We start from the raw sequence: 17,071 nt of genomic DNA, 5'->3' as shown, positions 1-17,071 counted from the left end.
TGGCTAGGCAAGTGGGCCTGCGTTGTGCGTTACGAGAAAATTAACTACATGTTTGAGCGTTTGTTTCTCTTACCCAAAAAAAAAAAGTTGATGCAAACAATCAAAACATGTATACTCTACATGAAAATAATGTAACTACAGATTTGAGCTTTTGTTTTATTTTTGCACAAGCATGGTCATATTTAGGGTACAATGACCAAGGAAGATCGTGTAAAAAATAAGACTTCACTAGAAAATTAAATAAACCAACATTGATATTTTGGTTCTTCCCGAGAAAAAAAATCAATACGCGGTCACCTAAAAGAATTTTATTAGCCTCTTAGATTTCACTAATTTAAAAGTGTTATGTAACTATGTGGGGTCTTGAATCATTTTATATTTTATTACAATTGAGACTTTTTTTAATAACTGGCATTATTTTTTTTCCAATGCAACCCATGGACATATTTGTTAGTATTTTTTTAAAAAAATGGTCAGAAAAGATGCGATGGTGAGAAAGGGTACGGCGCGGCGGCGTGCGAGAGGCAGAGGGCAGCGAGCGAACACGCACGTGCACGCGCACGACCGACCACCGGGGCCCACCTGTCGGCGACACACCCGCCCGTAGACGGCCCGAGAATTCCCCACTTCCGAGGCTTCTTAGAAAATAACCAGATTCGGGCAGGGCAGCGGAATCGTCGTCGTCGATCCCCACCCCCACCCCCGCCACCCGTCCCGAGCCGGCGCCCCGGAGATCGGAGCGCCCCGCGGCAGGATCCCGATCCCGCCATGAATCCGGAGTAGTAAGTCGCATACCCTCGCCTCTCCCCTGGTTGAGTGGATTTGGGGGCCGGTGAGGTCGGGATCTCGCGGGATCTGGCCCCCTTCGCTCTCGACCCGGGCGGTTCCGGTTTCGATGCCGGAGTCTTACATTCGGCGGATTTCGACCTGATCGGAGTAGCAGCGTTCGTGTAGTAAGATTTCCCGTCGGTGTGTTTGGAACACGGGGGGGGGGGGGGGGGGGACCCACGGGGCTTTTGCAGGGATTCCACCATAGGCTTCGTTCTCTCTCTCGATGGCGTAGCAGAGGCACTGCCGGGCAGCCGAGCCCATAGGGAAACCCACAGGGTCCTAGTGCCAGAGATTTCTTTTTCCCCATATAGTTAGAGGTGGCTTCAGTGACCATGGCAGGCGACGAACCTTTGTTTGGCAGTGGTTTAGCCATGTCATTTATTACTTTTCCTGTGACTGCCCAATTTCCAGTACGCTTGCTCTGAACTTATTTTAAGGGGCGACTGACTACGGTGATATGCACACGACCGATCTGAAAACGCTTCTCGTTGTTTTACGGATAAGACATCGTTGGTTGGAATGTTGGTAGCGTGACCCTACGATGCTTAGTGCGTCCATATGCTTTTGTGATCGTATGCTTGCTCAATCCGGTCGGTGATGTTTTTGTGTTGTGCACATGGGTATTTCTTCTGTACCTTGTGAATGTAAATCGTCAGAGTTGTTCTCTTGGTTAGTATTGTAGCTGTTGTTTAGCTTAACTATATTTCACACTGTTCCAAATATCGGTCAGTTAACTGCCGATATGGTCAGTTAACTGCTATTCGGAACGTGTTATTCGAGTCATTAGCTGGTAGGTCCAGTTAATTTGTCTGACAAGCCGATTTATCAGCTGTCAGTCCGGATTACGGCTGGGCCAATTAACTGCTAGGCAGCTTTTAGCCCAAAACTGGCCCGTTCCCTCCCGACTTTTCAACGTACAGGTTTATGGCCTTCCAAATCAGCTGCAGCATCACCGGAACATCAAGGCAACAATTTTCCTTGTTGATATGTAGCCTATGGTTCCATATTTAGACACTTAGTACATTGCATGTTGCTATATAGCCTTGGATATATAGATATGATCCTAGTTAATCTCCCGATAAATAGGTTACCGACGAATTCAGTTAAATGTCCGATTTGCCGATTAATCCCTACATAGCACCCAACCAATATGGTACCAGTTACCGATATCATGAACATTGCTAGTATTTCATCTTAGTTATGTATTCACATTGAAAACTGTTACTTATCTATTCAACTTTTTTTATATCTTGAGACAGAGTAACTATTCAAAATTTCTAACGTGCACTGCAGTACTACAACTGAATCAAATCTCTTTAAAGACTTATATTTAGGAACGGAGGGAGTAGTTCCCTTCAATCCCTATGCACTAGTGTGTGATAGCATGTAAAATAGCCCCCCATGCAGCACTAAGATATAATGATATTGTAACATTGAATGAGTGTTACAGCAGTGCTGTAACAGAACGAACAGTTATATCAGTCCAAGACTGTATACAACATGAACAAACAAGCATTTGATACTGAATTTGCCCGAACAAACAATCATTTGTTCATGCTTGTAAAGGATGTTAAGCAGACTTGGGCACTCTACGAATACGCAAATGCGATCCATAATTTAGCCTACTTTGTTTATAGAAAAAAGCGTATAACCCCCGATCCCTACCTGTTGTAGAGAATCTATCGTCTAAACTCTTTTGTGCCATTTGCCGCCTAATACACTATTTCAGTATAATGTTATTTGCTGGTGCATATCTCTTGATTGACTCTTTATTGGTTATTAAGCTAACAGTATCAACAACTAGAATACTCTACCCGCATCTGCACTGTGGAGATGGATTGGACGCAATCCCCTTCCCTTTTCCTTTTTTGGGAGGAAAAACAAAGTGATTGCGAAACTAGAGATGGTGCAAGTGATATTAGCATACATAATTCACCAAAATCGACCTATCCTCTTTGTGCAACCAAAATTGCCTTATTCTTTTACTGCCATTAGATAGTAGAAATCCGAAATCCACAATAAACACCCCTGGAAGCACTAACCAAAATGACCAAGCAAGAAAAAGTACATCTACCCAGTGGCATCCAGCATAGGTCCAGACAGCAACGATTTAGCATCGAATTCCACCTAATTTAAACATAAACTCTCCTAGAAACGTTGCATTCCCCTCGTGGACGCGATCCAGACAAAAAAAGAAAACGCGATGATTTTGCTGGGATCGAGAGTCAACTCTCCTGCGTGCCAGATCCGTCGAGATCTCAGCCTAAAAGCCCCAGCCCCTGACGCTATTGTTCGATCTAATTGTTGCGTGTTATTATCTTGAATACATTGTTGTTTGAATTTATTTTTCAGTCTTGCAAGCCTGGATATAGTTACTGTATCTTATTATCATCTAGAAAATGCCTTCACTACTCGGTTTCTTCTCTGCACACTGTGTTTGATGGAGACTAACATTCTCTTATTTGATCTTGCAGTGATTACCTCTTCAAGCTTTTGCTTATTGGAGACTCAGGCGTTGGCAAGTCATGTCTTCTGTTAAGATTTGCGGTAAGAATCTCTATCTCAAGCACGATCCATTTTGCTATCTATGTGTGCCCTTGAGGACAACCAAGTATGGTTACTAAAAAATGTACACATGCTTTTTATGTGTTTGCCTCTCTTTAATATTTTGACTCTCTTGGCAGGATGATTCGTACCTGGATAGTTACATCAGTACTATTGGAGTTGATTTTGTAAGTACATTTACTTTCTGCATATTTTTTTGGCTGCTACAGATCCTTCTATTGAACTTAGCTCCTTTAAAAAAATGTTGACAGAAAATACGGACTGTGGAGCAGGATGGAAAGACTATCAAGCTGCAAATCGTGAGTCTAGCTTATCTCATGATTTACTTGATATTCATGATGTTGCTAGTAACCAAGCATGCCTGTGCAAGTACCATTGAGTTGTGATTTGATGATCTGTAAAACTTCATTCTGACATAGTTCTTCCAGTGACCACTATTATTTTGTGGGATGCAAATCATGATTGTTAGTTGAAGTCGATTGATATGAAGCAAACACAATCAACCGCGTCTCCTGAATATATATGAACTCTGTTATCACTTTGTGGTTCTCTTTAATCTGTCCAGTTAATATAACCGGACCATTAGATGTTTTCATTATTTGGAAGTTTAGAAATGAAAAATAGATGTAGCTCAGTTTGAATGTGAGGGATGGCAATCTTGCAGCTTATGTGTATATGCTGTTCGGATTGGGCAATTCCTCTGTTTTTCATCTCCCACTTCCGTTGCGGTGATACAGGCTGGTATTATCCTTCTCAAAGTTAATAAACCCTTCATTCTACAACCTTTTTTTCAGTGGGACACTGCTGGGCAAGAACGTTTTAGAACTATTACCAGCAGCTACTACCGAGGGGCCCATGGGATTATTGTAAGTCCGCTTATGCAAACTTCATTTTAGTCAGATTACAAAATTTACATTTATGATGGCTTGAACGGAATATTCAAATGATATTGCAGATAGTCTACGATGTGACAGACCAAGATAGCTTCAACAATGTGAAGCAGTGGCTGAACGAGATTGATCGCTATGCTAGTGAGAATGTGAACAAGCTTCTCGTGGGGAACAAATGTGATCTCGCTGACAAAAGAGCTGTATCATATGAAACAGCAAAGGTACCAACATTATTTTTCGCTGTTCACTTCACAATCTGCAGATTCCAACCTTTCATTCACAGAAGGCATTCTCATTGCTATTTGTGTTTTTTTTCTTATGTGTGTATATATAGGCATTTGCTGATGAGATTGGCATTCCATTCATGGAGACCAGTGCAAAGAACGCCCTGAATGTTGAACAGGCTTTCATGGCCATGGCTGCTTCGATCAAGGATAGGTTTGGACCCAGACTGAAACTAGCATTCATGATGGTTTATATTAATGTGCTAGTCTATGAAGTTTAGAGATGTAGAACTTACTGAAAACAATGCCCTATGTTTCCAGGATGGCCAGCCAGCCAGCAGCAAACAACGCTCGCCCAGCGACTGTACAGATCCGCGGGCAACCTGTCGACCAGAAGACCAGCTGCTGCTCTTCTTAGAAAACCATGCAAACTTGATGATGCTCCATGACCTTTATACATGTTTTCTTATTTGTTTTTTACTTGTTATATCTTCGTTCTTTTCTTTCTAGTCTACCTTCCTTCTGAAATTGTGTAACTTGGATGAATATATTATATTCGCAGTTGTTTTTATGGTTAACTTGGGATGACACTGCTGGTCGTAGTACTCAATCTGTATCTATACGGTTCCATTGCTAACAATATTATATGATCTGGATTCTTTTTCTCTCCTCAGCGAGAGACAAGCAAAGAGAGGGAATATGATGATTTTTTTGGTAATTGGAGTATGATTATCCGATCTTGTAAGATGGTTGACTCATGAATTATCATTTTGCATAAAAGCTCACTATGATTATGCTTTCAAGCTCTCGCACATTTCAATGGAGTGAGCACCTTGAATTTGTAAAATTGATCAATTATTATTTGTAACACTGAGGAGGTCATTGTCCGCATGAAGTCTTGGATCTTCACCGTTTGCTTCTTGAGGGAAAGCCTTCATGACAATTCATATCACTTTGGCAGTTTCTGTTACTTGGCAAATAAGGATGCATCATTTTTTAGATTATGGGTAAGTTCTTTTGATGGCTTAAAAAATAAGTCGTCTCTTCCCCAGCTTTCCACATAAGCAACCTCCCTTATTCATTGGGCATCCCGAACAAGTTGTTTTTAGAAGTCTAAACAAATATAGAAAGTGATTTGTTTTTTAAGTTGGAGAGAGACAACTTATTTTTTAAGGTCTCAAAACACTTGAAAAATATCACTGTACCAGAGCCTTTTACTTTTTTACCTGCTAAAATAACATGTCAGCTATCATATTGGCCTTCCTCAGACAAGATCAGCTGCCATGTTGGCCTTCCTTGGACAGCGGATAAATGGAAGACAATGAAAATTGTGCCATAAAAACGTGCATTCTCATAGGCTATTGTCATGGGTCCATTAGAATTGTCACTGCTCAACATGACTTCCATAACTTCCATACGATCTGCGTCCACATTAACTCGCTACATCTGCCGATGTTTGCAATGAGCCCATCTCCGAGAGCCCGGGTTTCTGCCGTACCAACATCTTCAACAAAGGGAATCCCATCGGACAGGAAAGAACCGTTATCATCTCAAATGATAGCACCAAATCCTCTCGGACCATTGTCACTAACAAATGTAGTGTCAATATTCAATTTAAGGAGGCCTTCTTTTGGTCTCTCCTAACCATGTCTTGGATTTACACCTCGGTTCCTTGGCTAATTCATCTTTAGAGCAGTGAGGTTCATATTAATGAAGGATGGTTGCCTCCTGGATAAGGCAACTAGCGACAAGAGCACGAGGGTTTGCTTTAGCCATCGTTCTGACATCTTGAAGATGAACTATTCTCTTATTCATAGGTGGTTGCATTCAATGTCATTTGAAGTTGAAGATGAACTATTCTCTTATTCATATTGTGTCTTTTTTCTTTTTGCAATCTTCTCATTCATGGGTAGATTTATGGTTATAATGGGTTGGCGGCATGCTTTTATCGGTTTGGATGGTCACGAATATTCATGCTTTAGAAATAGACAACACATGGAGTTTTTCGAAATCAACCCGCCGTCCGGATTAAGTGAGAAAAAAATTATTTTTGTATTTTTACAAGAAACCCCCTGTGGTTTTCCGAAATCAGCCCGCAGTACATACTTAAGTGAGAGAACGAATCGTTTTTTATACTTTTTATAGAAATGTCATTCAGTTTTATATTAATTAATCTGCAGTTTAATTATAAGTGACAAATACTTAAATAAAATCATATCTTTTAAACGGTAACTCTAATTTTAAATTATTATATATGAAATTTTATTAGAAACATATGCAGAATCTGAATATAATGTTAGTCTATCTATTTAAATTTTTAAAATCTGTTTTAATGTAATTTTCATCAATAGTGATGCGCAGAGTCTAAATATGATGTTATTTTACTTATTCAACATTTTTAAAATTCTATTTATGCTGTAATTTTAATCAATAGCGTACAATCCATTTTTGGGTACCGAGGTCGAGCGGTGTTGCAAATGAACACCTCATCAAAGTGAGATTGAAGACAAAAAAACTATCAATAATCGCATATGCATGTCTCGGCAAAACATTACATCCTAGAGAGAGAGAGAGAGTTAGAGAGAGAGCATAGATGTATTCAAAAAAGAGACAACGTAGATGTGAGTTTAAATAAAGATCTTAAGCCATGATTATTAGGTTATGACGTGTTGTATGGTTTGCACCTGTTACAACGCACGACCTCTTTTGCTAGTACTAGCAAAAAAGCCCGTGCGTTGCAACGGGAGAAAGAAAATACCATCCTTTCTAACTCTATAAATTAAATCAATGACGTCGCAATAATTTATATTAGAGGAAAAATGTAATTAAAAGAATAATTCATAAGATAGGACGTGAAACACAAATTTTTTGGAAGCTATAATAAATATTCCGGCCATTTGAAATCACCCATGAACAGACTTATATGTTAAAAATTGAATGTCACTTCTATTTAAATTTTTGTCCCCAAACTTTGCCCATAAATTATTTTGTCACCTTACCAAGCCCCACCAAATATCTGAACTTTTTTTCAGACCTTACAAATATCTACTTCCTATTCAAATGAGTTTGAATTCAACTCTTCCATATGGGTTGAAACTTCTTTTGTTGAACTAAGTATAAATTATATGCTTTACATTAAAAGTTTCAACATTTTCCATGCATCCTAGCCATTTCTTTTCCATCCTTCTCTATTTCTACTTCTTCTTTCTAATTTCTATAAAGGAATTTAAAGAAATAAATTAAAGGAGAGAGAGAGAGAGAGCAATAGTGTAGAGCCCATCCGGCCTGCCAAGGCCCAGCCGCACTATTTTCCTTCAGTACCTGCACAAACATTGTTGGAACCATCAACTTTAGTAGTATCTCATCCCTCATTACCCCTTTCGCTCCCTGTTGAAGAAAGCAAAGATACAAAATAAAAGGAACAATTTCTTTAGTTTGTGATTCTATCTGAGAAAGTGAATTGACTGTATACAGAATGACAGTGACTTATCATATAAAATATCAGTGCATAGTTGTAACCAAAAATGAGAAACAATAACATGCACATCTGCATACAACAGCCATTTTTGTGCATACATAGTTGTATTCTACAACAATTAAATTGTGATGCAAATCCAAATCCATTTCGGTGTGTATTGTAGTATTGAGCTTTGAAGAACACAGGCACACCAATTCAATAAGGAGACAGACCAGGAAGCAATCCAAATACTAAGTGCACACTGTAAAGTGGGGATACCTTCAATGGATAACCCAAGCATATGATCGCAGAAGCATTGATACCATCGGAGCTAGCTACCATGCAGCTGACCCTGAGAATGTTGAAGCATCACATAAGTGTACTCAGAAGTCAGATCATATGACAAACCAAAAAGATGCACAAGCAACAACATTATCACACCACTAAATGTTACCTCGAACCCATAGACTTCCCATAAGAACAAGCGGGTGACTAGGATGCTCTGCCACAACATTCTTCACCACACTGAGATGATGGTCGACATGCTTGTCTGCCTTCGGGGGATGCCTACGTTTACCACCCGACATATCTGCAGTGTTGTTGCTTGATAAATTAATCAACCATTAAGTGAGCATGGGTCAAGCATTAAGAACTGGACCTTCAGATAAAAAAGAAACAATTAGGAGTAGATGGAATTGAATAAACTCACATGGATAGTCAAATGTTACTACTTCAATGGCATCCAGGGCATCTTTCACCATCTCCTTCCAGCTAGAAGAACCAATTGTCAGTTCTTAAACATAACTATCCACATACCAAGCACAGATAGATGTGTACACAAACTGGAATCCTCGTTCAAGTGATTTCAAAAACTACAGATCCATCAAGTGCGTGAAGAAGAAGCAGAGAAAGAGAGCTCACTGGGTCATCCAATCAGAGGAGGAGGGGGCACCGGCGCCGTGGGCAAATACGACCACCGGTTGCCGGTGAGTAAGTTTAGTCCAAAAGGGCGGAGGCGGTGACGGTGCCGTCGTGCGCTGATCCGCGCGGCGGCGCTTGCGAGCCATGGAGGGAGGTTAGGGGCTAGCACGTGCAGGCCATGGCGGCTCCGGCGAGCAGGAACTGGCGAGGCCGGCTGAGTCCTGTGGCGCAGCGAGGAGGAGAGGCCGGCTGAGGGCTGGGACGGCCGATGCGGGAGGCTATGGCTGGCCTGGTGCGGTTGGTCAACGCGGGATCGGGCGAGGTGCTCGACCTGGATCCCGATCCAAGAGCAAGGCGAGGCGAACGCCCTGCTTGGCTAACCCGATCCAGAACGGGGCGACGGGGACTCGCAGCAGGGATCCGCGGCGGAAGGCGACCGACGGTGGGCGGAGCTTGGGCGGCGGCAGCTGCTGCGCGGTGCGGCGGGGCGCCTCGGGCACGGGAGCTTGAGCTGGGCTGCTCGCTCCGATGGGGAGGCAGGGAAGCGCAACTCCGATGGGTTATTTTTTTACTCTTACACGTACCGATTCGTTGACTTACTTGGGATTACGGGTTGATTAGCTAAATCAACATGGGCTTTTGTGTAAAAATGCCTCGGCGGGTTTTCCGACAGAAGCGATAGCCTATTTATTATTACTAGCAAAAGGGTCCGTGCGTTGCAACGGGAGAAAAAATACCACACGCTTTTAATCTTTTTATAATCATTTTGATTTATTAAAATAATAAGCTAACTAACTAATGTAGTCAGTCCTATCCTATTTTGTTGAGAAATCAACCCGTCCATTGTTAATTCCACCATGATGAGAAATTGAGCGGGACAAGCAAAGCAAAACAAATAGGCTACGTGAATTGATCAATGGACTGTTATCTTATTTCACTCATGGGGTAGAGAATGTGGGATTCAGATGACAAACTAAAGGTGGTGTTCCATTCTCTCTCTCTCTACAACAATGCAATCTTACATTCAATACATTCATTCATCAGCAAACAAATTTCCACAAAACAAAATTTCTTGTCGGTGCTTGGCACACGGTTGGAGGCATGGGGAGGGGATCTCACCAGATGATGAGTTCCTGCCGGAGGAGGGGATACGATGAGGGTTAGGCGCCTCTATCTGGCCATAAGGAGTCGTCATTGCCGCGCCATAACCTCGGAGTTCCCCGTGTGAGGCATGGAGGCCCGCCTCCACCTGCAAGTACTTCGCTCCGCCGCGCCTTATCCGCGCGCCGCCGCCGTTCTGTATCGAGCAGACGCATCATCCCAAGTCACTGTAGCTGTCGCGTTGATTCGATCCAGAAGCTGTGCTCGAGCGCCGAAACGGGGGCAGCAAGCGGGCAGAGATACGACCGCGGAGGCAGGTGGGTTGAGATCAACAACAGTGGTGGTTGAGGTCGGCCGCGGCGGCGAGTGGTGTGGCAACGGCCTGGGCACAGGCCAGGGTGGACCAGGGTCGACGCGATGCGCTCGAGCGCCGCAACGGGGGGCAGTGAGCGGGGAGAGGTACATCCGCGGAGACGGGTGGGTTGAGATCGGCAGCGATGGCGGTTGAGGTCGGACGCGGCGGCGAGTGGTGTGGCGGCGGCCTGGGCACATGCCAGGGTGGCCAAGGGTTGACGGGAGGAGGCGATGCGTACGGGTATAATTTTTGCAGCGAATCATTTTTTCCTTTTGCGTTGCAGATAAATGATGGAGCGCGGGTTGAATAACAAAAATTACAGGTGCTTTTTATAAAAATACCGTGGTGGGTTTTCCGATGGAAGCGATAGCCTCTTTATTATTATTAGTTATAGACTAGCAGAAGAGCCCGTGCGTTGCAACGGAAGAGAAAATAACACACGCTCTGAACGTAATATATTTTCACATGGCATCATATTTGTGTTGCCGACGATGACCTTAGTGCTCATACAACGAAAATGCGTTTGAATGTACAATCACTCGGAATAAGATGAGAAATATGTTCTTTCTCCCCATGAGGTTTTCCAAAGGTATGCATGTGTGGTTAACGATGGTTTTCTTTCCTTTCAATTTGGTTTTAATTTAATGGATGTTTATTGCAATTCGTATCGTCGCCGGAAAAAAATATGATTGTGCACTACAAATAAAGTTTGCACCAAAAATAATATTTAAGAAGTATTCAACAGCTAAAAATAACATCCTATTTAGATTCTACATATTTTTTTAATCAAATTTCATATATAACATGTTAAAATCGGAGTTACGGTTTAAAAGATATGAATACTTTTGTTTTAGATAAAATGTGGATTGATTAACTGAAAAGTTGGGGTTAAAACAAAAGAAAAACGTTTTGACTGACTTAAAAACGGAGGGCGGGTTAATTACCTGAAACATCAGGGGGTTTTCTGAGAAAAGCAAAAAACGATTCGTTTTCTGACTTAAATCCGGACTGCGGGTTGATTACGTGAAATATCAGGGGGTTTTCTGAAACATTTAAAAAAAAAACGATTCGTTTTTCTGACGTAAAACAAGACTGCGGGTTGATTTCAGCAAACATCAGGGGCTTTTCTGCAAAATAGCCACTACGGACGACAGAAGCCTTAGACGCTTTATTATTATTAGAGAGAGATAGCAAAAGGGCCCAAGCGTTGCAACGGGAGAAAGAAATACCACATGACACACGCTCTTAATTATAAAAAATGTCTATAATTTGAGAATTTATAGTTACGATACAAATAAGGATGGTCTTATCCTACAAAAATGCAGTTCAAAATTTCGCAGGTCTTCTATTTTAACACGGCTTGCATGTAGATTTAATACATACAAAGAATCAATCAAATGACCTTCAGTTTCATCTCTAATCCTGATTTTGTTGACGTGTTCATCCCCAACCCGGATGAGTACCGGTATGAAAGAAAGACGTATAATGACTTATTTATTAAGATTGCACCCTAGATAATATTTTTATTAAACGTTTAACAGATAAAGTAATATCATATTTAAATTCTACATATTTTTCTAATCAAATTCCATGTACAATATGTTAAATTTGAAGTTACGGTTTAAAAGATATGAATATTTAAAAATATATTTAATATATATACTACGAGTTTAATATCATAAACAGTAAGGGTTTTTTTGTAAAATCACATCGATGGGTTTTGCGACGGAAGCGATAACCTTTTTATTATTAGGTAAAGATAAAGATTATAGATATAGATTAGGTAAAGATTTATAATGGGCTCAATTGTATTTATATATTAGAAAAACGCTGACAAAATATGCGATGGTGAGGAAGGGTGCGGCGGCGTGCGAGAGCAGGAGGGCAGGGAGCGAACACACACGTGCACGCGCACGCGCACGCGCACGACCGACCACCGGGGCCCACCTGGCGGCGACACACCCGCCCGTAGACGGCCCGAGAATTCCCCACTTAGAAAAACAACCGTGAGATCAGATTCGGGCAGGGCCGCGGAGGAGTCGTCGTCGAGCTCGATCACCCACCCCCACCCCCACCCCCCGTCCCTCGCCGGCGCCCCGTAGAGCGGAGCGCCCCGCGTCAGGATCCCGACCCCGCCATGAATCCGGAGTAGTAAGTCGCCTCCCCTCGCCTTGCCTCTGTCCGAATGAATTTTGGGGGCCGGTGAGGCCGGGATCTCGGGGGATCTGGCCCCCCTTCGCTCTCGATCCCGGCGGTTCCGTTCCGGGTGCGGCGTGATCTCGGAGTCCACATCCGGCGGATTTCGACCCGATCCTTGGTTTTTGCCATGTTTCGGGGCGCCCCGTTTGGTCACGGGAAAAAAAACCTAGTAGGAAAAGCAGCGCTCGTGTAGCAGTAAGATTAATCTTCCGTCGCTGCGTCTCTACAGGAAAATCCCACAGGTTTCGTTTTCTCTCTCGATCGGCATAGCAGAGGCGACCGAGAGTAATTAGAGCTGCTGCCCTTCCCCAGCTCAAATCGCCGGCGGGGGGAGCCTAGGGAAAGGAAATCCACAGGGTTGTACTACTCTGTTTGGCTGTGGTTTAACCATCTTGTTGCTTTTCGTGCCACTGCCCGACTCCCGTGTTTGGTGGTTCGTTACAACTTACAAGTATGCTTGCTCTTATTAAACTTACTTTTATTAAGGGGTGACTGCGGTGGTAGGCGGGGCCTACCACCGAACTGAGAGCACTTCTCGTTGTTTTTGCGGATATGGCATTGCTGGTTAGCATGTTGGTAGTGTGACCCTGAGAAGCCGAGTGCATCCGTATGTACATTCCACAAGCACGATCAGATGCTTGCTCGATCCGGCCGGTGGTGGTGTTTTTCTACTGTGACGCTTCTGGGTTATAAACATCGACAAGTGTTTTACAGATAAGACACGAAGAGAGAATATGGATGTTGCTTCTGTACCTTATGAATGTACATCATCGTTGATGGTACCGCTCTCTTGGTTAGTTTTGTAGCTGCCGTTTAGCTTCACTATTTCATCTTAATTATGTGTTGACATTGGAATCTGTTACTTGTCTATTCAACTTCCTTCTTTCTTGTCTCTTGAGAGTAACTATTCAAATTTCCTAATGTGCACTCCAGTACTACAACTGAACCAAATTTACTGAATATTACTTTTATGGAATAACAAAATATCTGAATATGCATTGAGCCTCAAGATGTTGATTCTATCTATTTTTGGTATAGTTGTCCTAAACTTATTGCTCAATGTTCTAAGCATGGATATAACAACTATGCCTCATATCGGTACTATTGTCTTGTAAATGTTGCCATAACTTGTTTATGTCCTACAATAGATTTGATTGAGACTAATATCCTGTTACTTGACATGGCAGTGACTATCTCTTTAAGCTTTTGCTTATTGGAGACTCAGGTGTTGGCAAGTCATGCCTTCTCTTAAGATTTGCCGTAAGAATTCCTATCTAAAGCACGATTTGTTCACTATCTTTTCTAGGTCTTCCCTTTTAAATATGCATCTTCTTCTTAAAAGTAGATGCAAGTTGTCTTGGGGATACCATGTAATCTGTCGATTTCTTTTTAGGCTCAGTAAACTGTATGATTTCTCACAAGCTACCACAACATAATACGAATAAGGAGTTCATTGTTGGTAGCTACTGTTTCTTAACAACATGTATAGGATTCCCATAATAGTCTTGTTAGTAGTTCATTTACTCTGGCCTCCTTAACATTATTTACTCTGTTGGCAGGATGACTCATACCTGGAGAGTTATATCAGTACTATCGGTGTTGATTTTGTAAGTATATTTACTTTCTTGGTCTGAGTGTTAATGATCTGGCTGCCTTAATTGAACTTGGATACTTGTTTTCTTCCAACTTTGTTCATAGAAAATACGTACCGTGGAGCAAGATGGAAAGACTATGAAGCTGCAAATCGTGAGTCTATTCTTTCTTGTGGTTATTTGATCTGTATGCCTGTTGCCAAGCGTACTTCTTTATGTCCGTATGCATGTACCATCGAATCCAGATTTTAAATAATAGAAGACTTTATGGGGCACATTTTGTTTTATAGCCCTCTTTTATTTATGGAGCTGGCTGGATTTTCCGCTTTGCATAATATAATATAGCATGCTGTATTTCAATATTTATGTGGTTGCTAGTTCAGATCAGTTCACAGGAAACAGAAGCAACACTGTTCCTGAAATATGTAGGCAGTCGCACAACCACTTTTCACCTTGGGTTTCTTTTTACTTCCACCCATTAAATTAGTTTAGCACATTCAATGTTCATATTAGTTGTCTTCTTTCGCATAAAGAATCACGCATCCAAGATGTTTTTATATGCCAAATAGGTGTGGTCCATTTTGAACATCATATTTAGGGTCCTGATAGTATGTCATTTAAAATGCTTGGACGGTACGGTAGCTCATGCTGCACTTACTGTTGGCATGTGGTGATTCTTCCTTCCTTTTGTGTGACACGTTACATTTGGTGATACAAGCTATTCTTTTGTTTTTCTTTAAACCCCTCTTTCGACCTTTCCTTTTATCAGTGGGACACTGCTGGGCAAGAACGCTTCAGAACTATTACTAGTAGCTACTATCGTGGGGCTCACGGGATCATTGTAAGTTTGGTTATGTGAAATCTTAATTCATTTTCACATGCTATTTAAGCATAAATGTTCCACTTTTTATACATTGTGAATACATATATTATACAAATGGCATTGCAGATTGTCTATGACGTGACAGACCTGGACAGCTTCAACAATGTGAAGCAGTGGTTGAACGAGATTGATCGCTATGCTAGTGAGAATGTGAACAAGCTTCTTGTAGGGAACAAATGTGATCTCACTGACAAAAAAGTTGTATCATACGAGACAGCGAAGGTATCTTATGCTTTACTCATATCTGCTGAAGCATTCTTTCTGCTATTTGTATTTACATTTGGTGCATGCAGGCATTTGCTGATGAGATTGGGATCCCATTCATGGAGACCAGTGCAAAGAATGCCTTGAATGTTGAGCAGGCTTTCATGGCCATGTCTGCTTCAATCAAGGACAGGTGTGTGTTCCCAGACAGTTTAATTAGCAGTGGCCATACTAGTAGTCCACGTTTTTTTTTTAACTACCATCATTTTCCACTTTATTTACTGCTCATTGATACTCTGTTCCTATAGTATCCTAACCAAAATTGCTCTACGCTCTTTAGCATGTTGCTCTTTACTATTCTATGTTATTCCTCACGTTGTTGTTCTATTATTCTATATACTCCTCATAGAAAGAGCATATAATGATGAATACAACATTTTTGTTTCCAGGATGGCGAGCCAGCCAGCCGCAAACAGCGCTCGCCCAGCCACGGTGCAGATCCGCGGGCAACCTGTTGAACAGAAGACGAGCTGCTGCTCTTCTTAGAAACGCAGGCAGCCGCCGTCCGTGTTACCCTAATGGAGATGCAAACTTGGCTGCGCCATCCTTGAGTCCATGCTTCTACATAGGCCTACTACATCTTACACCTTCATTCCATTCTTTCTAGTGTACTTATTAGCTCTTGAATCGTTGGACTTGTAACACCGGATGGAGTTTGGAGACAGCATCATCTTCTAGTTGTGTATCTTGAATGGTTATGTTACGATTTGCAGCTGTTGCTTTTCTTCCCTAAATTTAAGATGATTTCTACTTTTACTTGATCAAAATGGTCCGTCGTTCAAAATATTATCCGACAGTATGCTTATCTTTATGGTATAAAAAGCTCCTGATTATAGTAGTTTCCAAGGTGCACTCAATGATTGTTGAAGGCAGCATTAGGAAATGTGAAGTCTTGATTGCTGCGTGCAAAATGGCAAATTGCCAACAGTAGATCAATTGGGAACTCTGCTCAAGTCCAAGTACTGTCTGCTTCACCATGTTTCTTGTGTAAGACTTGTGGGCCAATTGCACCTTTCAGAGAACACATATGGACAAAGATTTATGTTCAACTGGATATAACCTTCCTTTTCCCCATATTGCTTAAGAGTTTCCTGGCTCGGTTGGCTCCGAGAGCAGTTGTCCAGCTCCAGCCAGGGGAGAGTAGGGGAGAGAAGATAAGTGAGCTCTCTATTGATGTTGGAGCATCTTCAACAACAACTCTATTTTTGGGCGCACAACGTTTTTAGGGCACGAGAGGGTAAAAAATCAGCCTCCAACTGCATCAGCAGCTTTCGCTGCCGCCATTTCCTCTGCGATACGAGCCTCGGCGGCCATTATCCTCTCCTTTCAACGGCGGGCAGCCCGTTCCTGGTGAGACTCACAGTCTGTCGGACCGGTGATGGGGAAGGAGAGTTTTTTCGGTCGTCAGGACCGCGATGATCCAGCACTGGAGGACCTGAGTGCCCGTTGAGCCGACGGGATGAAGTTGCGACAGACAGATCCCGCCGCCCAGTGGGCGTTGTCCTTACAGGAGCGACAGAGTTCAATGAGACCGCCATTGCCTCCAACCCGCAGGGGATGACACCCCAGTCGACGGATCCAGACTGGTCGGAGTCAGATCCGTTGCCCTCCATGTCGGAGAAGGTCGGAGATCGCCGGAGGTGAGTTTGGATGGCGGATGGGAGTGAAGGGAAATGGAATGAAGTGGCTAGGGTTTGGCCCCGCGAACAGATGAAGACGAATATATGTAAGTTCGGCGCGGACCAACACGGGCCAGGCCAATATGACAAGCGTGCCCGGACTCGTTCGG

The 17,071-nt window shown here is 42.5% G+C and overlaps 2 protein-coding genes and 1 pseudogene across 2 annotated transcripts; 2 read left to right on the top strand and 1 right to left on the bottom strand.

Moving 5' to 3' along the window:
* Nucleotides 1–619: 619 nt before the first annotated feature.
* On the top strand, nt 620–5,088 carry LOC123442626 (GTP-binding protein YPTM2). The gene is made up of 8 exons (XM_045118720.1): nt 620–782; nt 3,306–3,378; nt 3,516–3,563; nt 3,648–3,695; nt 4,191–4,262; nt 4,352–4,507; nt 4,621–4,724; nt 4,832–5,088. Exons 1-8 carry the CDS (start codon nt 769–771, stop codon nt 4,926–4,928), a joined length of 612 nt encoding a protein of 203 aa, XP_044974655.1. The 5' UTR covers nt 620–768; the 3' UTR covers nt 4,929–5,088.
* Nucleotides 5,089–7,654: 2,566 nt separating this feature from the next.
* LOC123441382 lies at nt 7,655–9,034 on the bottom strand (annotated as a pseudogene).
* Nucleotides 9,035–12,355: 3,321 nt separating this feature from the next.
* On the top strand, nt 12,356–16,049 carry LOC123442625 (GTP-binding protein YPTM2-like). Its single transcript, XM_045118719.1, has 8 exons — nt 12,356–12,495; nt 13,731–13,803; nt 14,103–14,150; nt 14,242–14,289; nt 14,905–14,976; nt 15,085–15,240; nt 15,312–15,415; nt 15,672–16,049. The coding sequence occupies exons 1-8, from the start codon at nt 12,482–12,484 to the stop codon at nt 15,766–15,768; spliced, it is 612 nt and encodes a 203-aa protein (XP_044974654.1). The 5' UTR covers nt 12,356–12,481; the 3' UTR covers nt 15,769–16,049.
* Nucleotides 16,050–17,071: the final 1,022 nt, after the last annotated feature.

Source organism: Hordeum vulgare, chromosome 3H, assembly GCF_904849725.1.
Source record: "Hordeum vulgare subsp. vulgare chromosome 3H, MorexV3_pseudomolecules_assembly, whole genome shotgun sequence".
NCBI classification, from domain to species: Eukaryota; Viridiplantae; Streptophyta; class Magnoliopsida; order Poales; family Poaceae; genus Hordeum; species Hordeum vulgare.
The sequence above is the reverse complement of the archived record's forward strand: the minus strand, read 5'-3'. Positions and strand labels throughout refer to the sequence as shown.